Source organism: Vulpes lagopus, chromosome 19 (genome assembly GCF_018345385.1).
Source record: "Vulpes lagopus strain Blue_001 chromosome 19, ASM1834538v1, whole genome shotgun sequence".
Classification (NCBI taxonomy): domain Eukaryota; kingdom Metazoa; phylum Chordata; class Mammalia; order Carnivora; family Canidae; genus Vulpes; species Vulpes lagopus.
The window spans coordinates 14219253-14242009 of record NC_054842.1 but is presented as its reverse complement, the minus strand read 5'-3'; the positions used below and the strand labels follow the sequence as shown (position 1 = coordinate 14242009).

The 22757-nt window shown below is 41.0% G+C and overlaps 1 protein-coding gene across 3 annotated transcripts in view; it reads left to right on the top strand.

Moving 5' to 3' along the window:
• The window catches only part of TGFBR2 (transforming growth factor beta receptor 2), an 89166-nt gene that overhangs the window by 15651 nt on the left and 50758 nt on the right, over positions 1–22757 (top strand). For 2 of the 3 annotated variants that reach the window (XM_041733584.1, XM_041733585.1), the window contains exon 2: positions 19732–19900. In XM_041733584.1, coding sequence (XP_041589518.1) covers positions 19732–19900 — 169 coding nt within the window. Of the gene's footprint in view, positions 1–16141; positions 16173–19731; positions 19901–22757 lie in introns of those variants that run through there. The other variant, XM_041733583.1, reaches the window with a different exon arrangement.

Below are 22757 nucleotides of genomic sequence, written 5' to 3'. Positions count from 1 at the left end.
TCTTTTAAACACGAAGCAGTCTGTCTTCTTGAGGCTTATGTCTCTCCTGCTGGTAAACACAGGTTGCCATTTATAACAGACAGTGGTGGGGCGCCTGGGTGGCTCAGTGGTTGAGCGTCTGCCTTTGGCTCAGATCATGATCCCAGGGTCCTGGGATCGAGTCCTGCATTGGGCTCCCCGCAGGGAGCCTCCTTCTTCCTCTGCTTATGACTCTGCCTCTCTCTGTGCATCTTTCATGAATGAATGAATAAAATCTTAAAAATACATACATACATACATACATACATACCATGGCAGTTGCCAAAGTCTTGTAGTTTTGCTCTTCTCCAGAACTTCAGAGTGCCTGGCATAATCAAGAATATGGACATCTTTCCATAGGAAGGGTGTTTCTTCATCATATAGGGCCTAGAGGCCCTAGACAAGTATTGTCTTTGGCTTCCTTCCCTAGAACTTCTTAAAGATGAATGTCTGCATAAAGATAGGGAGAAGAACAAGATGGTTTTGACAGGCAGAACACAAGAAACACAGACATCTAGTATTTATTTAGATTACTTTTCTGTAAAAGAACTTCTGTCTTGAGGACTAGTAGCAAAGCCTACTTACTCGACTGACATTTTCAAAGGCTATGGTAAAGAATCACCTGTATTAGCAGAAACTGCATTCGATTTGCTAGCCACAAAAGCTCAATGATACTCCCACTGTCCTGCAGTTTGTTCTATAAAATGTCATTTTCCCCAAAACATAAAAAGAGAAGTTGAATCACGTTGTTTTACTTAACTTTGGTGAAAGAAGCCCCTTTAAATCAGCTCCCACACTATAGTACGGACTTCTTTCTTTTCTTTTCCACCATTATTCATCAGGATGATTTTTCCAGAGGACTTGGGACTGAGGATTATTCTGATCCTTCCTCCTCTGTGAAAATTTCCTAGAAGAGATCGACTTCTTTAAGTTATGACTGGGTTCATGAATTTATATTAGAAGTGGAGAGGTTGTCTTCAAATTAGACTTCAATGTTACCTTTTTGTGTACTTCTTGTGGAAAAGAGATGCCATAGTAAATCTTCTAGAAGACTACCATTTACATAATCCTTTAAAAATGGTAATTTGTACATACTGTTTCCTGTTAAGGCAGATGTAATTATATTTAAGAAAAATATTCAAATTTTGAATATTTCAGAGATGGTCCTTCTTCAGATCTGGTACATAGCTGGTGCTCAATATATATCTGTTAAATAGAATAAAAAAGAAAAAAATCACAGAGACTAGGAAGAGAAATTAAATTGTAGGAGTATATTGACTTAAAAGTTAGTTTTTTGCATTATATCTGTTTAGCTACATGATTTTCTGAAGGAAAAGCTTATCTACAGCTGTTAATTTTGATCTAAGGAACTATTTATCTTACTAATTTCATTAGTAGTTTATCTAAAGGGAGATACACTTTCTCACGTTGGACTTTCTGAAGTCATTATTTATTTTGCTTATGAAATTCAGCTTTCTCAGGAAACCTGCCCCTTAGGTCTTCAAACAGATCTTCCTTCAAACTCACTGTGCTCTTGGTGATTGGCAAAGGATTTCCACCCTTTAAAAAGATAGGAAATTGTAAAACTCCTACTAAAAAAAAAAAAATCTAAAAATAACCTTCCGGGGAGATTTTGTACAATAGCAACCAAATGCCTTGGCACCAATTATGTTTATGACCCTTGCCTTATCCCAAAACATTAATAGAGTTTGAGTCACATAAGAAAATCACTTGGGTTGGGCTTGACCCTACCTGTCTACATGGATAAAAACATTTTGTTAGAATGCCCTTTGTGACTTTCCTAGCAGCCAGGCCAAGTTGAGAAACATGGCTTGTAGGCCTGCGCTCCTCTCTTCTGTACTGCCCCCTATCTCTAACCCCCGAGTCTGTTCCTGTTTGGTTCTTTGCATACAGAATAAATCCTTTCCTGGACTGTATTTATTTATTTATTTTTCACTTCTGGCTGCACCTCTGGGGAGCTTTTAAAGTAACCCCAGTGCCCGAGCCAAGCCCCTGACATTCTGATTCATTTGCCCTGATATAGGGCCCTGGAATCAATATTGTTTTATTTTATTTTTTTAAAAAAGATTTTATTTATTTATTCATGAGAGAGAGAGAAAGGCAGAGACATAGACAGAGGGAGAAGCAGGCTTTCCATAGAGAACCTGATGTGGGACTCGATCCCAGGATCCTGGGATCATGACCTGAGCGAAAGGCAGACACTCAACCACTGAGCCACTCAGGCACCCATCAATATTGTTTTAAAAGATCCCCAGAGGATTCTGTTGTGGAACCCAGGGTGAGAAATGCTGATTGCTACAAATGGAAAATTTGAACAGAGAAGTCAGGGTATTCACTTAATATCCTGTAGCAAAGCAGTACCATTTATTAGGTTCGGAACTTCCCGTCTTCGGACTCTAAATCCAGTGTCACAAATCAGAGCAAGACTTTATTATAGAACTATGGGAGAATCAAAATCCCTTTCCTTCTAGAAACTCATCAGTAGAGTGGGGTTAGATACTCGTCTAAAAGCCTGTCTCATAGCACAAGTGATTAAAAATCAAAACCAGAGGAATTGGAGCACTGTAGGGTGGGTTGCAGGTGGATGACTTTACAAAGGAGCAAACAGTTGACCTGGCTGGGCCCACCTCCATGGTACCATTGTCCACTGGTGCACCTCAAAAGATATATGGGGAAGCTCTTAAGCATGCCAGAACTTCTAATATCTCCACCTACTCTTTAGGTTCTATGTAGATCTCACTCCATGGAAAGTAGTCTGCTGACTCCTCTCGAATGAGATGTGAATGGACTGAACACGGGCGTGAATTCATGAATTCCAAGGAGGTGCTTTCTTTTGCCAGGCCTCACTCATAGATGTTTTCTTGACATGTTCACATTCCACGTATGTCCAACATATGCTTCATACTTTTAGAAATCTGAAGAATTTAGAGTTTCATTTGGGTAGAGCCTCAATGGAATATTTTTATTCTATCTAATGCCCTTTTAATGGGCTTGAGACTAGGGAGGTTAGAGTGATTGGACAAATATATAAACCATTGCAAGGAATTTACTAGAGTGGAGAAAGATACGAAGGCCCAGAAATGTTATATTTAGGGAGCTTTTAACTTCATACTCACCATGACAACATTGGGACAAATTGTGTAACTGTTTTAGAGAGCTGCACTGTTTACTAGAACTTTCTGCACTGGTGACAGTATCTTATATCTGTGCTCTCCACCGTGCTAACCACTAGTCACATGTGGCTTGAAATGTGGCAGGTGCAACTAAGGAAGTGAGTTTTAAATATTATTTTATTTCAGTTACACTTAAGTGTTAACGGCCACATGTGGCTGGTGGCTACCATAATGCACAGAACAATTATAGAAGATCTGTAAAATCCTCATTTTCTTCGAGTCCTCTAAAGGAACACAATCAGGTAATTTCTTAGCACCTATAATCATAGTGGGGCCGATTACCTTACTTATACCTTTCCATCCCTATACTTGGGAATTGTAGGCTGTCTCTGTCCTGAATGTGTGCTATTCTGATGTTTATGAAAATACTCTTCAGTAGTATACTTTAATTATAATACTTTGTTCTGAGAGGATCCAGCCAGGTCTCTTTTATCATCTGCGTTTTTAGTTTGAATTTTAAAAAGGCTGTACAAATAGTATTGTCTTGCAAGAAAAAAAAAATAGGCTTAAAGCCGATGCCCATGGAGCTGTAGAGATTATAAGACATTCAAACTTCTCCTGGAAATATTGGATAAAGAGAAGTTAAAGAGGCAGATAGAAGTCTCCAAGGAGAAAACTTGCACTGGAGGAATGCTTTTAATTAGATTTAGCTTCCCTCAGAAGAGTCTAGCAAAGTGGCTTTCCCTGAGGGCATCAGGATTTTCCCCCGTGAATAAATTCTCTCCTCCATTGGCCACCTCTTTACTGTGTTCTTCTAGAAACTCACCCTTCCTTGACATGCCGTGACTTGGAAAAGAAGCCAGTATTTTTTTCCAAAATGTTAATTTCCTTGCTTTAGGCTTATGTAGGCTTTGACTGGAAACTTAATCTGTGTGCCTCGTCACTGCATTATGTTTCAGTCACTGAAATGGGGCTTAATAAGAATTACTTGATACCTTAGGAGTCAGATGAGCCTCACTTTTTTTTTTTTTAACAGTCTTTTATCTTAGGCACAGGGATTTGCATTTTGAGAGGTCATGCCAGCTGACTTGAGCCTCTCACAGGTTTCAGCTTGTTGCACGCCAAGTTTGGTCCATTTTTCTTACTTCTGGGTCCTTCTGTTGCTGCCACTCATGGCTCATGGGTTTACTGGGGAACTCTAGTCCTTGTCCCTAACTGTCTTCTGTCCTTATCTCAGCAGTAATACTGTAGACAGCCAGTCATTTCACACATAACACATCCTTTAAGAAGTTGGGATGAAACATTAATTGCAAAAGACATCCAAGCCAGTGGGCAAGTCCGTTCCCTGGGGGACTTCTTTTCTGGCTCTGCCCTACTTCTCCTTCTGTATCCCTTCTAGCTTCTGATTTCAGAGCTCCCTTCCAGCTTCCAGCTGAGGAGTCCAGCCAGGTCTTTTAGGATTTCTTCAGATCAATGTTGTCCAATAGAATTTTCCACAGTCACAAAAATGTTCTTAGTCTTTTCTGGTGACATGTGGCTACGAAGCACTTGAAAATGGCCAGTGCTGGGCAGCCCGGGTGGCTCAGCGGTTTGGCGCCGCCTTCAGCGCAGAGCGTGATCCCTGGGTCCCGGGTTCGAGTCCCACATTGGGCTCCCTGCATGGAGCCTGCTTCTCCCTCTGCGTGTGCCTCTGCCTCTCTCTCTGTGTGTGTCTCTTTCTCTCTGTGTCTCTCATGAGTAAATAAATAAAACCTTTTAAAAATTATAAAACAAAAGAAAATGGCCATTTTTCATGCTACTTGAAACTGAATATGTGATTGCCTTAGCTTTAGTTATTTATGTTTATTAATTTAGTTGATTTAAATTTAGAAAGCCATGTGCACTCCTGGCTACCCTGTTACACAGGACAGCACTGGACTGAGCCGTTGGCTTCAGAACTATGTGCCTTGACAGAAGCATCTTCTCTTGGGTGCCACATGGTCCTCTCCCTTTGTGAACCAGCTCTTCCCAGGAAAGAAACTCTCCCAACTTCTGACCTGACGTCTTTGAACTGCTAATTTTGATTAGGGAAAACTTGAGATTTTTATTTTTATTTTGTTAGACGTGCCGCTCAGACTGTTCACATTCTCCACACCTGGGTTCAACGTGCCTTTTTTTCTTCTATTGTCCTATTTCCTCTGTGAGCATATCTTTATTCCTTGTCCAACAACTACAGATATGCTTTTTTTTTTTTTAACAAATAAGAGGAATTTGTCAGAAACGTAGACATTTTCTCTCAGAACCCAAGGGAGGGATATGAAACTTGGCATTGCCAGACAGAGGGAAATGGAAAACCAGAAACAAGTGTTTATTGCATACTAACTACCATGTGCCAGGCAATGTTGAAGATTCTAGAGTACAGCAGTGACCTAAACAAAGTCCAGTATGCTCAAGCTAGCGAACAGGATACTACTAATATGTTGGGGGGTAAGTGCAGAGAGAGGGGCAAAAACTGATGGTTAGTGTAATTTTAGAAAGGGTTGTCATATCCCTATCTGAAGAAGGCATCTATCTGGGATAAGAACATTCTAGTTGGAGGGAATAGCAAGTCCAGATGTCCTAAAACCAGAGTGTGCTTACCTCTTCACACCCTCTCTGCATCCACATGGTCTTTCAACTTCTCTTTTCACATTTATAGATACATGGTTTTACATTGCACTCCTCAAGAAATGGAGCCAGGCTCATCCGCAACCCCATTGGGTTGGTAAAAAGATTAGATTAAAATGGATGAGACACCATGAAATGTAGTCCACATGTGCTTTCTCAGTCACCACTAGGGCCATGCAGCACTCTATACCTCTCAGCTCTCATTCCAGCAGTAGATAGTTTCCAGCACTAGGTAGGTTTAATGGGTAAGATTATTTGAGTGGGGGGCAAATCCAAGGGGCAGAAGTTGTCTGCATACAAGAGTTTGTGCAAGAAGTCTTCTGAAGATATAGGAGGTATTGTCATTTAACCTCCCAAAGACAATTCAGAACATTTCAAAGGTTAAGTTACTTATTGCACTTAGCCCCAGTAATAAATGATATTTTAATATGCACATGTGGCTTTTCCCAGAGATGGAAGGAGCCCACAGAACTCCAGTATTCAGTGGCAGGAACAGCGCACCTCAACAGCACTGTGGGTGTGGCTCTCATTTTCTGTATTGAAATGACTACTGGAAGTCTGTCTTGACTCTGCCACTGCCACAGCCTGTTGACAAGGAAAGCAAAATCCTCATGTACATTCTCTCTTCTCACCAACTTCAGTCGGATTGTTACGGTATGGAGGGCAGTTGACTTTTTACTCAGTGGAGTATAGCATCATACAAATCACAGCTACTTTACCTTAGGAGAGCCCGTTATGCTGTTTACTGCAAATAACATTGAGGTCATGACAGCGATGAGTAATGCCCAGGAAAGGCATAAATCCACCTCACACTTTCTCGTCCAACTGCACTGTGAGAAAACAAGCAAAGTTGCCCAGCTTAAGGGCAGATTCTCAGATTTCATTTCAAATTTCCTACCCTTTGTTGTCTCTTCTTGAAGGCTTCACAATGCTTAAAACGTGTTTCTTTTTTATTTCACTTCCTCTGCTTGAAAAACATGAAGGGGAGGTTTCAGAATATTTGGTGTTATCTTAGAAACCAAAGTGAATCTGAATGTGCCTTTTAGTTCTCTTATGCCAACTAGTCAAGGGTAGTTTGGCTGCTACTAGTCAATTAGGAGCCTTCTCAAATTCTTTTAGAAGTAGATCACAGTTTTAATATAATGCTAAAACTGTACCAGGAGTGGTTTTTACTTTTATTTTCTTAAATTTGACTGTATTTCTTTGCCTTAATTTTTATTTTAGGGAAAATTAACCTTCAATTGATGGCATTATAGAAGGAGCTTGATTTGAATTTTTGGCATTTATTTATTTATTTATTTAGATTTTAATTTATTTATTCATTAGAGACACAGAGAAAGAGGCAGAGACACAAGCAGAGGGAGAGGCAGGTTCCCCAGGGGGAGCCTGATGTGGGACTCCATCCCAGGACCCCAGGATCATGACCTGAGGGAAAGGCAGATGCTCAACCACTGAGCCACCCAGGTGCCCCAAATTTTTGGCTTTTAATTCAACATTTGTTGAACTCCTATTTTGTGATACACCCTGGGCCAAGCCTACACACCTTGAAATAAGACAGATGATGGTCCCTGACCTCATGAAGCTTACAACCTGCTGTCTGCCAACCTCAGCACGTTACTTTAAAGATTTCCCTTTTCTGTAAAATGGAAGCAATGATGCTAATCTTCCATAGTCGCTTGTCAAACATAAAGTATAGATCAAGTAATAGGATGTTTTTGTACAATCATACATGTTATTACTTATCATTCCAGCTGAGCCCAGGAATGGACTCAGAGTAAACATACATGTTTCAAATGCTAGAGGTTGTTTTTTTTAAAACTGCTAGAGTGAATGTCTGTGCTCCAAACCAGAATTTCCTCCACATCCCCCATAAAATTAGAGGAAATGCCTACAAGGGCTGAGTGGAAAGTGATCCTTTGTCATTTGACATAATTTTCCTTCCTTCCAACCTCACGATGCACGATTTGTTCTTGCAAGATGGATCAGCTGCAGTGATTAGGTTTAAGCCTGAGTGTTAACAGGAGAGGTGGACCTCCCAAAGTTGCAGAGAGTGGGTTTCTCAATGAGCAGAGAAAACAGAGCTTAAATCACACTGATTGGTAGTCCCGAAGCCCTTTATCTTGTAAGCTGAAACATAGCATCTCATTCTATTTAACCAGGGCTGCCAGGTCAATGCTGTGACATGTTTGAAATATTCAACTTTCTTGATTTTGGGGAATTGAACTGTGAATATTTTCCAAAATGAAAGGGACTCGAAGATCATCATATTCACCCCACCTATTTGACTGGTCAAAGGATGGGCACAGAGAGTGGTTGAATAGTTTCTCAGAGAACTCAAAGCCAGCTCACAGTTTGTCCAGGGCCTTCTCTGATGCAACCTGCTTCTATTCCCAGCATGAATTCTCTGGTAGAAACTGCATAGCAATATGACATAATTAATTTTTACATGAGTAAATGACTTCAAGGAGAAGAGATTGAGGAATATTGCTTTCCACATATCTGAATGGCATAGAACACTTCTTGGCCAGGTACTTAACAATCTAGTCAAATTGTTGCTCATACTCTCCTCCAATTTTTTTCATCAGCTGCGCATCAAATTGTACTGGTTTTATTTCCTTGAGAAAGGAGGCCAAACATAACTTTATTTCAGCATTTTAGAATCCCGCAACCTTCAAGGCGCCTCAGTGCCTCCCCATCTCTGCATGTCAAACTCACTAATTTTATTAGCATGTTGCCAAACAACACACGAAGTGCCTCGAAGTCAAGACGGATCAGCTCCCCCTGTTGAGTGCTGTGCAAGAGTCAGCAGAGGATTTGAAAATCGAACTTGATGCTCAAGTTACTGCCTATTTGCCAGACCTACGCGGGTTATGAACAATATTTTAAAGCCAGATGATTTGGCTCTAGAAGGGTGTTTAAAAATCTGAGCACTCTTGGGAACTTTATTACAGCAGTGGTTGATTCCATTAGATCTCTTTGAAAGCTTTGAAGCGCGGTGGTCACAAAATGTTACTATATTTCAGTTTGTCTATTCCTTCAAATTTCCTGAAATATTTCGTAGAAGTCATCAAACTGCTGCCTTCCGTTGATGACTAGGAATAGGTTTACCAAACTCTTAATTATCTTGTCATGCCTTTCCCATAATTTTCTTTTGTGAGAGTGTTGCATGCTGTGTTACTTTTCTAACCAGAGTGCTTGTATGGCACTTTTTATTGTCCGGATGATTTTCACATGTACTTGAAGCATATTTTCTCTCCATCCTGACCCCAGAAAGTAGTATTTCGTAGATTCAGAAATGGGGGGTTCCAAGAAGTTAAGTGTTTTGCCTTGGGTCCTGCAGCTCTAGTTAACAGAACCTCAACTCTGAAGTCTTTGACTTGAAAAGTATTGGACTTTACCAAGCTGCCTGTATTATATATGTCTTCTAAAATAAGTAATTACAAAGAATCAAAGCTATTTTATAAGAAATGTACTGCTTCTCTGTCCCTACTCCCACCCCCACCCCCTTCCACCACCCACAACCCCTTCTGGCCCCACTCAGTGCCTTTGCCTTCGGCTGGAAGGAGTATAAAGTTCTGCTCGGGAACCTTTCCACAGGAATAGCTATCACACTGCTAGTATTAGGAGGGCTGAGAGTTTTCTTGTGACCTGTGGCTTTGTTTCTCTTTAGCTATCTCTCATTGACTTTGGATAGTTATTTCACCTCTTTGACCCTTAATTTCCCCCATCTATAAAATAGCAATGACAAAAACACATGAAATCATCATCACAACACTTAGTATTGGACTAGGCATTTGGTCTGCATTCAATAAATGGTGTAGGGATGCCTGGGTGGCTCAGGGCCTGATCATGAGGGGATCCTGCTTCTCCCTCTGCCTATGTCTCTGCCTCTGTGTCTCTCATGAATAAATAAATAAAATCTTTAAAATAAATAAATGGTGTAGAAATAACTATTATTATTATTATTTATTATTATTATTATCTAACAGATCTGTCTTCTAAAGTAGAAAATTTTCCTTTTCCTTAAACTGAAATGTGAATGTCCATATTAGTGAATCACATACATATTGGAAAATATCTATATTGAAGAATTAGACATGAAATTATGTGTTCCAGTTAAACCTCTAATATTGGAAGAAAGAAATGAATGGACATGTTAAAAAATCATTAAAGTGAAATAAATCAATCAGAGAAAGACAAATATCATATGATTTCACTCATGCGGAATTTAAGGAAAAAAACAGGCGTGTAGCAGAAGGGGGTAAATAAGATGAAACCAGAGAGGGAGATAAACCATCAGAGATCCTTTTATTAAGATTTTATTTATTTACTTATGAGAGACACACACACGCACAGAGCGAGGCAGAGACACAGGCAGAGGGAGAAGCAGGCTCCATGCCAGGAGCCTGATGTGGGACTCGATCCCAGGTCTCCAGGATCAGGCCCTGGGCTGAAGGTGGCGCTAAACCACTGAGCCACCCGGGCTGCCCAGAGATTCTTAACCATAGGAAACAAACTGAGGGTTGCTGGTGGGAGGAGGGGACAACTGGGTGATGGGCATTAAGGAGGGCACTTGAGTAATGAGCCCTGGGTGTTATATAAGACTGATAAATCACTGAACTCTACCTCTGTAACTAAATAATACACTGTATGTTAATTGAGTTTAAATGAAAAAAGTCATTAATGGTAAAAATTCAGATATAGCCACAGGGGCCAGACAAGATCCTGCCACATCTTTTAATTTTCTTAATTGGAGTTGGAAATCTGGCTTTTCACGTGAAATATCCTCATTTTAAAACTTGGTTTCAATTATTTTTTTTTAAGATTTTATTTATTTATTTGAGAGAGATAGCCTGACCAAGGAGGAAAGGCAGAGGCAGAGGGAGAGGAGAAGCAGATTCCCCACTGAGAGGGGAGCCCAACACGGAGCTTGATCCCAGGACCCTGAGATCACAACCTGAGCAGAAGGCAGATGCTTAACCGACTGAGCCACCCAGGCGCCCCTGGTTCACATTTTCAAAGGAAAAGAGTTTAGGCCGAACAGAGCACATCTGTGGACTGTACGGTGCTCCTGCAGTCCCTGCTCCAGTGTCTCCCAGCCTGGTCTGCTCCCAGGTTACTTGGTTGTCAGAAACCAAGCATCTGGGACCTCACCTCTTAAAAAAGTACTTGACCTGAGTGCTATCATATTTCCTGTCCTTTACAGAGCACGAGTATGGAGATCATCTGCTTTGACCAGTATTTTCACATATGTATAAAAATGTAATAGAAAAATCTCTCAGGCACCAGGCATGCACCAGGATGCTGCTGCACATGTTAAAGAGAAGGGGAGAAAGCCTCTACAGAGAAATTCTCTAAATGAAAAGTGCGATCTCAGAGGAAATTGATACGCAGGTCAAATTCCTTGCTTAGTTGAAACAAATGGCTCAAGTGCCTATTTTTTCTGATTCTCTAATAGTTCCTACCTTAAAAAAAAAAAACTCAGATTTTCTATTAGGTTTTGAATTTGGCATTAGGTTGCATCAATGCTTCAAGATAAAATATTGCTTAAACCTTAAATGAATAACTTGATTAAGAAGCACATCTCCATGTAGAGTCTTCCCATCTCCAAAGTTCTTTTGATAAAAATCATTTTTGTACTTGTTTTTTTTTTTTTTTTGGTTCCCTGCAAGAGCATAAGCATCTTGTCTTGTACTATCATACATCCTTGCCGTAAGGGTTTAAGATGACAGGGCTCACTGAGCAGATACATAATGCATGTTGGTTTTATGTTGGCTAATTTTTCTAGTAACATATTATTTGAGCTGAATTGGAATGCTGTAGCACTCCATAAATTGTGTGCTCATTTTCTTGCCTCTATCAGGCTATCTACTAATAGTGTTTGTCACCAAGAGAGTTAAGTTAATCACATTTACTTGCAATAATCTCTGGAGCCTTTTGCTTGTTGCCTCAGTATACCATCCAAGCTGTATCAACTCAGGAAGAATTGTTTTCTCAGTTACTATTACTTTACATAAAGTATCAACTTTAAAACATTTCCCAGGGGAAGAACAGTTACAGTGTTGACAGTTTGTGAAATAGTTCCAAATTGTACTCCTTCACTTGGTATAGTATCCATTTGCATCAATGTGGCTTAATTTTTCAACTGGTTTCCTCTTTTTCTCAGCCCCAGCCCTTGCATGCTCCTGGTATTGGCTAATCTCAAAGTCTCCATAGTTAGGATTTGCCAGATAAAACACACTGTGAAAATCAGCTTTCTCAATGATAAACTAAAATTGCCACGTATGGATGGTGCTATTTGTGGCCAACTGCTCACCCCTGCCCAGCTTTTTGAGGGCTGTTTTTCTACTAGATCCCTATTAAAGATGAAGGAAGATGATTGAGAGAGCTAAAAGTTTTTCAGCTCTTTGAATATGGCAAAAATGCGAGGGTTCTGAAATACTGCCTTTGGCAATAATATAGATATTTCCATCTGCAAGAGTCATTTTAAGTGTTTGGGTTTTGTCACCTGATATGTGACCTGATTCTGGGACATATATCCAAAAAAAAAGAAAGCAGATTCAGCAAGTGCTGGGAGAACTCAAGCTGCACATCATCCTCAGCGATCCAAGAAATTCAGGGCTAAGCAAGAAAACAGAGTGTGCATATTGGGAGCTATTTGGAGCGATAGGAGCTGGGGAGTGTTCAATTGAGAAGTTTGCAATTGAAACTCCAGCTCAGTTATTTTATGTTTGTCACTAGAAAATGCCAATTACTTTTTCCATTCAGCTACAGCTTGTTTTATTCTATATATGGCTTTAAAATTTTTCCTTGTAAAAATCAAATTTTAAAAATCCTCTTTTAAAGACACAGTCAAGTTTTCAACTTAAGTACCCTATTGGATTAATCCCCTTGAAACATTCCTTTATCCCTTAATTCACTTGTTGGGTGAATACAAATCTCTCTGTTTATGCAGTTTTCCTTAAAGCAACCCATAGTGAACAATTCAACTCATTTTACCAAAAAGGCTAAAAAGTAAAACAAGAAAAAAAGAAAAAGGAAAGAAAAGAAACCCAAACCTTCAAAGCCAAATTCCTCAGTTGAATTAGTCAAAGAGGGAGGGAACATACACATTCACATACACACATATCCCTCCTCTCTAATTCATTCACAGTTACCTATACTTTTTTTTTTTTTAAAGATTTATATATTCACTCATAAGAGACACACAGAGAAAGGTAGAGACATAGGCAGAGGGAGAAGCAGGCTTCCTGCAAGGTAGCCTGTTGCAGAACTCCATCCCAGGACCCCGGACCATGATCTGAGCCAAAAGCAGATGCGCAACCACTGAGCCACCCAAGTACCCCAACAGTTACCGGGGTTTTAGTGAAGTTTTATTAGGATGGTTGACAACTGTCCAGATCCATTAGTTTACTTGCCAGCCCCTGACTTCTAAGTCTTTAAACCAGGCCTTGAGTTTATTCAGTTCATGTCTAGCTTAGAATGTTTCTATTATGAGAGTAGGTGGACAAAGTCTGAGATTCTGTTTTTGGTCCTGTGCTTCTGCTGGGCCTTTTTCTCTACCTCAACTCTCCTTGCCTTTTCTAAATTGCATTTGGGTCTGGCCAGTTGTATGAACAGCGTACACACCAGGACATACATGTGCCTCTCTGTCTTCCCATCTGTAAAATGCAGGATGCGTATTTGTTGAGTGATTCTCTGTCTTCAGAGATCTCGTCTCTAGATTGCATCCCTCATTTTGCTCAACCTTTCCTGGTTTGAGCTATGTTCTCAGCCCAGGGTGCCTTTTTGTCCTCCTACTTCTCAAAACCACCCATTCTTCAAAGACAGACTCTAGCAGCTCTTTCTCCTTTTCTGGCATCCTGCTTAAATTTAAAGGCAAGTAGGTTGCAATTGATAATTCTGCTTCTGCCTCTATTTCTCTCCTATCCAAACCATGGTCTCCAAGGTAACTACATGGTGGTTTCTCTCCTACTGATCCTAGTGCTCCAGAGACCAAGTAGGACCATCACTTGAAGGAAAGCCCACCTCCCCTGCTCTCAAGATATTTATAATAACTTAGAGAGTGAGGGTTCAAGCACTTTTGAAACTAAAAACAGAAGGTATTGCATTGTGTTAGACTTTCCAGGTATGCCGTAGAGAAGAAAAAATATTCCTTGACTTAAAATATCTTTTGACTTAATCACAAGGTGTTTTTTGCTTGTTTATAGTAATGGGCCAAAGTATTTTATTCACTTGGAAATGTCTTTCTTTCATGATGAATCATGAAGGGACTCCTCTGAGGCTGCTTGACTTGCTGCTTTGTTCTAGAGAGGAGGACGTGTGTGACGGACCAATACACTTGTCCCACCTGGTCTCGGGGGCCGTGGGGTGTTTGTTGCCAGCATCACAGACCATGGCGGCTGCCTGCCAGATGGTTGCCTCAGTGTCTGACTCTGAAATGCCAACTGCAATTAAAAACCTTCTTTCAGAGAACAAGTCTTTCAATTCTGGGCCCATATGGTGATCAGAGCCTCTGGGCCTGTGATCGTTTAAGAGGCCAGACTCAAGAGAAAAGCAGATGGAAAGAACTGTAAGATGAGACATGCCTGTAAAAAAGGTGAGGAATAGTATTTAATTTTGCTGGATCCGGCATGAGTGGAGAAAGGGAAATAATGGCCAGTCAAAAACCCAGTTCACCCTTGCCTTCCCATTCAACATACGAACCAGCAGCATGGGCCTAACCTGAGAATGGTCTCAGCTCCTACCTGTAATGCTCAGTGTGATGAGGGCTTGGTCAGGTTACGGGGCCCAGTTCTTCCATCACACATTAACCTGGGTGTTGCTGTGAAGGTACTTTGCAGATGTGATTAACAACTGCAGTCCCTAGACTTGAAATAAAGGAGATTAACCCCGGCAATGTGACTGAGCCTCTTTCAATACATTAGAAGGCCTTGGGAGCAGAAAAGTTTTCCCAGAGAAGAAATTCTGTTTCAACACTGCCACTTTCATTCCTGCCTGAATTTCCAGCCTGCTGGCCTGCCCTATAAATTTCAGACTTGCTAGCCCCTGAGCCAATACACTACCCCACACCTGTGGGTTAAATGTATTCCCAAAAGCTTTGTGTCCCTCTTAACATCTGAGAAGCACTGCTCAGAAGCATACTAAGTTCTGTTTGCCAGTTGCCATGGATTATTCTTTGAGGTGCTGCAGGTAGTTGTATTAATTTTCGTGGTCCTGCTCTGAAATATATAGCACTTAGCAAGACAGTCACAAGCATTTGTAGAATAAATTAATTATTAAGTGTCCTACCCCCCAAACACACCACTAAACAATAGTAGATAGATGCATGAATTTAAAGACACATGAATAGTGTTTAAGATTATTTGTAGAGTCTTGAGATTTTACCTAATTGTTTAGTTAATAGTTGACACCATTCCCAAGATATGGACTAAGAATTTATATCCAAAATTCCCTATATTTATCTGGAGTAAATCTAAGCCTTATTAGGCTGCTTATCTCTGATCTTCAAAGACAACAGTACTTTTCCAGAAATAGACACAGCTAAGCATTTACTTAATTCATATTCTCAAGACTTGTAACTTGTGTCTCCAGGCAATGAGTTTGGGGAAAATATGCCCCAAAATGAGGAAGGCAGCATGACCCAGACTGAAGGTCTTGATATTACTCATGGGTTTGTTTGAAGAGAAGTGAAATATGATGTGCCATGTGACCCCATCATATGCTGAAAGAAGCTGCCCATGCTCACTTCCTTTAGTGAATGACTTTCTAGGTGAGAAATACTCTTAGTGGAACCTCTTTCGGGGGGACATTATGAATAACAAATTTGCCTGTTATGGGTTGAAAATTCCCTGAGGATGGTCAGCTGCATGCAGAGGGCCTATAGACACTAAAATACACTGCCTTCACATGAGAACATATTAACTAAGGACACAGGAGAGTAATTTAACCTGAATTGGAAGTAATTTTGAAGTTGGTTAGGGTTTATTTTGGGGTTTATCAGATGTGTTTTGTTGCGCTGTTTAGGGTACTATCTTTGTCCTTGGCTATTGACATATATACATTTAATCTCCATTACTTAGGCTTCACGAACATTATTGAACATAAAATGGTTGATACTTGCAAACGCAATTGTAACTTCTTTTCCAGACGATTGGAATGTACAGATGTAATTGTGTCTACAGTGAATAAGCCATTGCCTCGTTTCCTGCCCCCAGGAGCCCTCAACCACCACTCCGATGAATGGTGTACTACTTAGGGTGCTATTAGTGACCCTTGAGGACACTGGGCCAGTCCTTGGATTCTTCAGGAGGGGTTTATGGGTCTTCAGGATACCTGTTAGTCAACCCTCTGCAATGATGAGCAAAACTATGTGTATGTCTCCACCCTTCTCCCCAGACTAACTTTACTAAAGTTTTTAATCAAAATTCGGTGACCTCCAACAAAGCTTAAGGGTAGCTTTACCCTTTATAATTCACCCTATCCCATTCACAAGGCTTAAAGCAGAGACTGACAGTTATTGACTGACTGGGGTTGTCAACGTGGGATCCTCCTGAGGTCAGTTAGTAGGGAGTGGCTGGCTGGGGAATGGGGAGAAGACGTTATGCATTATAGTGAATATGCCCCTGGTAAAGGCTTTCAAATTAAAAAAAAAAAAAAAAAGCTGATCAAACTAAAAAGTCTGTTCACCTTAGCAGTGGTCAGCTTTTACAATAATAAATAGAAAAATGAGGCCTCCTCACTGGGTACTTATGACATGATATGTGATAACTTACGTACTTTAAGTGGCACACAGTAGGTACTTCATGTATGAGTTCCCATTGTACGCCATCCCCTCCCCCATAGGCCTGTGTCTCTGAGAACAGAGTGAAATTGGCTGTTTGCATTTTTCCCAGAGTTCATTGCAAAGGTCTTCCCTTCCTGGGTCTTACAGTAGGCAGTGTGCATCGTACACCTGTATGTCTCCAGGGGCCCCGTTTGCAGACTGCGGTCTGAGTAACACCTCCAGAGCTATGAAGCTTGGTGACCCTTCTCTATTCTTTCTTTCTTTCTTTCTTTCTTTCTTTCTTTCTTTCTTTCTTTCTTTCTTTCTTGATGGCCCTCTTTTGTGTTTTGTGTTTTCACTGTTGATTGTGTTTTGTAGGCATCAGATCTAAACCACTTATACTTGTCAACACGTCTGTGGCCGCCTCTGTGGCTTCCAACAGCAGACTCACTGTTTGCACTTCTCTCCTTTCACTCCTGCCTCCTCTAGCTTTTCTCACACTTCTTAGCTTGTGTTAGAAAATCATTGGCCAGTCCAGCAAAGGACTCCTTTCCATGTGAGGTGTAAAAGAGTTCATCACATAGCTTTAAGAACCTGTTTTTCACAAGAAAACTCCTTCCAGATTATTGAAGGACTGCTCCTTCACTGTCACAGAAGTTGTGTGTGAATGTGTGCATGTGTGTGTGTACGTGTGGTGGTGTGGTGCCTTTTTGTTTTGTGCCAGTCGTGTTGTTTTCAGCTCATTCTAGGTCAATGTTCTCTGCCTAGGGTGCACATTAGAATATCTAGGCAGCTTCAAAAAATCCTGATGTTCAGGCCACCTTCTAGAATAATTAAATCAGCAAATCTGGAAGTGGGACTCAGGACTTATTATTTTTGAAATGTCCTAGGTGATTGATTCTAACATGCCCTCAAAGTTGATAACTACTAACTAGTACAAGCTGAAATCCTAAAATGCAAACAGGCTGAATTCCATTTCATGGAGGTTTGATTTTATATTTAAAAACAACAAAGCTTCCTAACCAGCAAAGACATGTTTGTTTGTGTAAAATATACCCTGTACCAAAAACACAAAATCTCATAAACAAAATATGACCCAGGCTTTTGTTGTTTTACCCATTCTTATAGGGAAACCTAGAGGGATAAATTAGTTGCTTCACAGAAAGATCCAAATCTAACTGTTGTAGGAAAATATATATATTTATTGTCGTCTTAATACCAAGTTGAACACAAAGTTCAGAAAGCATTTTGGCCTGTATTTTTAGCTTAGCATAGGGCTCTTGGTCTGGGAGACAAATTTCAAAATAGTTTGTTGCCTAAAAATATACTTCCTGAAATGAACTTGAGGCCTGAGAGGGATGAATGAGGTTTTTTTTTCCTTCTATATTTAATGTTACCACAAGAAAGCAAATCTTAAATTTATATATGTTTGTATTTTTAGACACCTAGGAAACAGGTGCTATGCTCAAGTGACAAAAAGGGTTTCGTGGCAAAGTGTGGATGACAGAAATCTAAAATTCACAGGACAGAGAGATACCATGGGAGGACATTGAAGTTGTTTGCCTGGCATTAGGCAGGAGCATGCTTGAGAGAGGAAGGAGATGAGGAGGCTCGCCTCAGGCCTTTCCAACAGAGATCCCTGGGAGAAGCACACCTCCCAGCTTCCTAGTGGCCAGTGCTACAGGTGGTCTAGGCACATAACATTTCTTAGCCTAGCTTGGAAGTGTCTCTAAGTCATGTTTGTTGACCAAATGCCTCATAGCCTTGTCCTACTTCACTTGACTCTCCAAACTCATCCCTTTAACTTCCATTTTTGCCAATAGATAGATCTCTTGGATGAAAAAGATGGGGGCGGCAGTGTTACACCTTTTTTAATGGCCTTTCAACATGTAGCATGGTTTTTTCTCAAAACAGTCTATCTTTAACGTGTTATGGATGACTATGAATGAATATTGCATTTATAATCGCAACCCTCCCATCTGAGTGAAGAATTTCTGTATCTTTTTCTACTTGGTTTATTTTTTTTAAAAGATTTTATTTATTTATTTATGAGAGACATAGACTGAGAGAGAGAGAGAGGCAGAGACACAGGCAGAGGGAGAAGCAGGCTCCACGCAGGGAGCCTGATGTGGGGCTCGATCCTGGGACCCCAGGATCACACCCTGGGTCAAAGGCAGGCACTAAACCGCTGAGCCACCCAGGGATCCCTCTACTTGGTTTAAAGAGCCAAATGTGAACTTGTTATATTGATCCCTTTGTGTATTCACTATTCAGTCACTCATTCAACAGATACTTTTGGATATCTTCTATGTAGCAGGTCCTCCTCTTCGCACTGGAGACCCATTATGTAAACAAGGCAGACAAAAGCTTGTGGAGCTTGCATTTTAGTGAATAGATGATAAGTAAGTGAGTGAGGTAGATGTGCAGGACATAAAACAGACTCTTGAGGTAGAACTCAGCTTGTCCTCACCTGCAGGACTCCAGTGCTTTGAGCCTCACCAATGTTTGGGATTCTGTCTCAGAGACAGTGTTGATTAATCACCTGATTTCCCTCAAGGTGATGGGGAGAAATTAGAACTAGTCTCTTGCAAGGAAGGCCCTTAGTGCTCTTCCTATGCAGGTCAAGAGAACGAGGGCAGTCTCCTACCTCACCTCCACTGTCTCCTCTGAGTAGGCCAACACCCCTTTGCACCAGCTCTGCTCCATTGTGATCTGTTTCTGCCCATCTGGATGGTGACACATGTCAGGATCCCTTATCCTCCATGCTTCTCTCTAGTTTGGGTTACCCTACCCTCATCTGTTTCCTTGTCTGTCTACTCAACTAAATGATAATTTCCTTCAGGTAGTATTGTCTGCGCTCCTAGCACCCATAACTATGCAGTGGACCAATCAGATCTATGTTTCTTGATTGAATGATTGTGTTTGGAGCTAGAGTGCCTTATGGTAATCACTAACAAAAGCAAGGAGTTACTCGAACCTCCCCTTCTATCCCAGCCACAGCACCCTACAATGACTTTCATTACAAAGTGCGTATGTGAAGGAAATTCTAATTGGATGTGAAGGCATTATTTTGGTTCATTTGAAATTGCATAACATCATCAGGAATTCATTGGCAGGCTGCCTAGCAGTGAGATACTCATTTAACGTGTCTTTCTTTTCTCTCCCCAGTTAATAATGACATGATGGTCACTGACAGCAATGGTGTCATCAAATTTCCACAATTGTGTAAATTTTGTGATGTGAGATCTTCCACCTGTGACAACCAGAAATCCTGCATGAGCAACTGCAGCATTACATCCATCTGTGAGAAGCCACATGAAGTCTGTCTGGCTGTCTGGTAAGGTGACCTTTAAAAATCTTCCTTTCCCCCATTTTGTGAGTGATGCACACCATGGTGCATAGAGTTGAGGGTGTCTCCATGCCTCACATGTACCTTTCCTTCAGGCTATTTGTCTTTCAAATATTAAATGGAATTCCCAGAGATATTCTGTACATTCTCAGATACGTACACATCTGTGTGTGTGTGTGTGTGTGTGTGTGTGCCTGTGACAGTATATAAGATGACCTTTAATATTCACAATAAAATCCAGGGCCCCTTCCTTGTATGAAGGAGAGACATTTGCCACTTGTCATTTTAACTGTCACCCCCTTGGTAGCCCAGAGTGACACCAGGAGCTTTGTTCTTCTGAGGCCATTTCAGTCTTGTTCTGTGGAAGGAGAGATGATGAAAGGAGGGCTATTGGAAGAGGGAAGGCTTTGTCAAAAAAAGGGAAGCTTTTTGCAGCACCAGAAAAACAACTCATTCTTTAGTCAGAAACCCTGGCCATGTCACTCACAGCACCACGGGCTACATACTACATCGTCTTGGATCGGCACTGTGCATTTCTCTTAGATCACATTTCCGCCATAGTTGGTCTCTCTCTCCCCCTCCTCTTTCATTTCTCCCATCTTAATACACACATACACACACATACACAATTCTCACAAATCCTTTGATTCCTTCATAGTTATGGTTTGGGAGTATGAGCAAGAGATAAAAGGAGAATAGAGATTAAAAGAGCCCTCATTTTATAAAAAGGTAAAAATTCATTAGTGAAATATAACATTTGCAGGGCACCTGGGTGACTCAGTGGTTGAGTGTCTGCCTTCAGCTCAGGATGTGATCCCAGGGTCCTGGGATTGAGTCCCACATCCGGATCCCCAAGGGAAACCTGCTTCTCCCTCTACCTATGTTTCTGCCTCTTTCTCTTGTCTCTAATGAACAAATAAAATATTTTTTAAAAAAGAAAAAGAAATAAAACATTTGCAGACTTATCCTGATGTTTTTAATTTATTAGCCAAGTTTTTCTTAAGTAACCTAGGCATCTCCCTGCCAGTTGATAAATGAGGATATAAACCCAAATATCTTCCCACCCCCTCGTTTGGGGAACAAGTCTTCTGACCACATACAGTTAGCCTTGATGGTAGATCTGAACAGCTTGCAAATTTCTGTACATGCTGAGGATGAACTAGTTTCTTAAGAACTAAAGGAATGTTAAGAGCAAAGAGCTGTCGTGACAGCTTGCTGTACCTGCCAACTTCATTCAGGTCCGGTTTTGAACAATGCTTTTGCAAAAAGGATTTTGACATAGATCCTGTTGAGACACAAAGGGGCCAGTATGACTGCAGGCTTAGGAAGTTTGCCACGTGAGGAATGCCTGATGAAATCAGACACAGCAAGTCCAGTAGAGAGAAGACATGAGTTCTGTTGAGAGATGTGCTGGGTGGGTTCTCAAGTAGAAAATATAATAAACTTGTTCTGGGTAATTCTGAAGGGCAAAAAGAGGATCCATAAAATTTATAAGAGGGCAGGCTTCAGTATAAGTTTAAACATTTTCACAGTCGTGGTTTCTTAACAGCAAAACAGGCTTCCTCCTCTGAGGAGTCAAAGTTCAGGAGATGCCGAGGGACCACCCATCAAGTCTAGTGCAGGAAAGATTGAGATACCAGATTGGGTGGCTTCAGTGGTTCCTTCTTTGCTTCTGTTCTCTGCTGATCATCCTTACTTACATATGCACTGTGGCAAGACAGCTTACTTCTACTACTCCAGACAGGCTCATCTAATAAAGATATTTTTTTATTGACCCATGGTACAAGACCCAGTGACTGAATGGGAATCAAGTCTCCCTGGGATTCCAATAACTAGAATTGAGGCATTACTTGCTGTCTCAGAAAATATGACCATGTAGAGGAGAGAAAACCTTCCTGTCTCCTCACTGTTCCCACCATCAAGAGTTAATACAGTGAATATTGTTTTTACCTGTCTAAGCAAAGACAAATACTCCTTGGGGAGTGGAGCTGTCCTTCAGGACAGCTCTGACCCACCATCTGAGCTTCACAGCTTCCAAGGGATCAGAGTCAGTTGCTAAGATCTGCGTTGTGGTTCAATCCCCACTGTGTGCAGTGCTGCTTCCCTTACAGGTTCCTCTCCAAAAACTCTCTGCACAGAAATCTCACAGCCTTAAGGTCTGTTTCTAGGGAACCCAAACTAACAGCCAGATGTGGAAATTGAAAGGCTCTATCCTGGTAGTATGTTGCAGTGCCTCGATTCATCTTGGTGTTTCTTTCATTCATTCATGGATTCGCTTGTTCATTTAACTGAAGTCAGTTGTGCACCCATACCATGTCAAATGTGTAAGTTCTTTCCAAGATAAAAATCCCCTGGAACTGAAATTGGTTTTATTTTCGTGGTTCTTTTGTGAGTGGATCATGAAAAACCTCTTCAGTGGCTCAGAGCTAATGTTTCAGGACAAGGAAGTCTGTATTTATTTCATTGTATTTTCCCTTCCTATGCTCAGCTGTATCCAAAGATATTTTGCAAAGTTGACTTTGCGTGCCCAGGAGCACTGTTAGAGGAATGAGTGGAGAAAGCAGTTAAGGACTTTCCCCAGGCTCAAGTAGTCTAATTGAATTTCCTCTCTGTGATTTTAATTCTCTAAGCAGCGAGGGAGTGGAAGGCAAGATTCTCTTGAAGAACTGCCCAGTGGTTATAGAGCAGCTTTCCTTCAGGACTCCCAGTACCTTCCTCATTCCATTCCTTGGCTCTAGAAGCTTCCTAAGGAAGAGACACTATTCTTTTACTTGGGGGTATGGAAGACTGAGCATGCCTTCATTTTGTTACCCAAACCGGGAAACAACCCTAATTGGGCATGCAC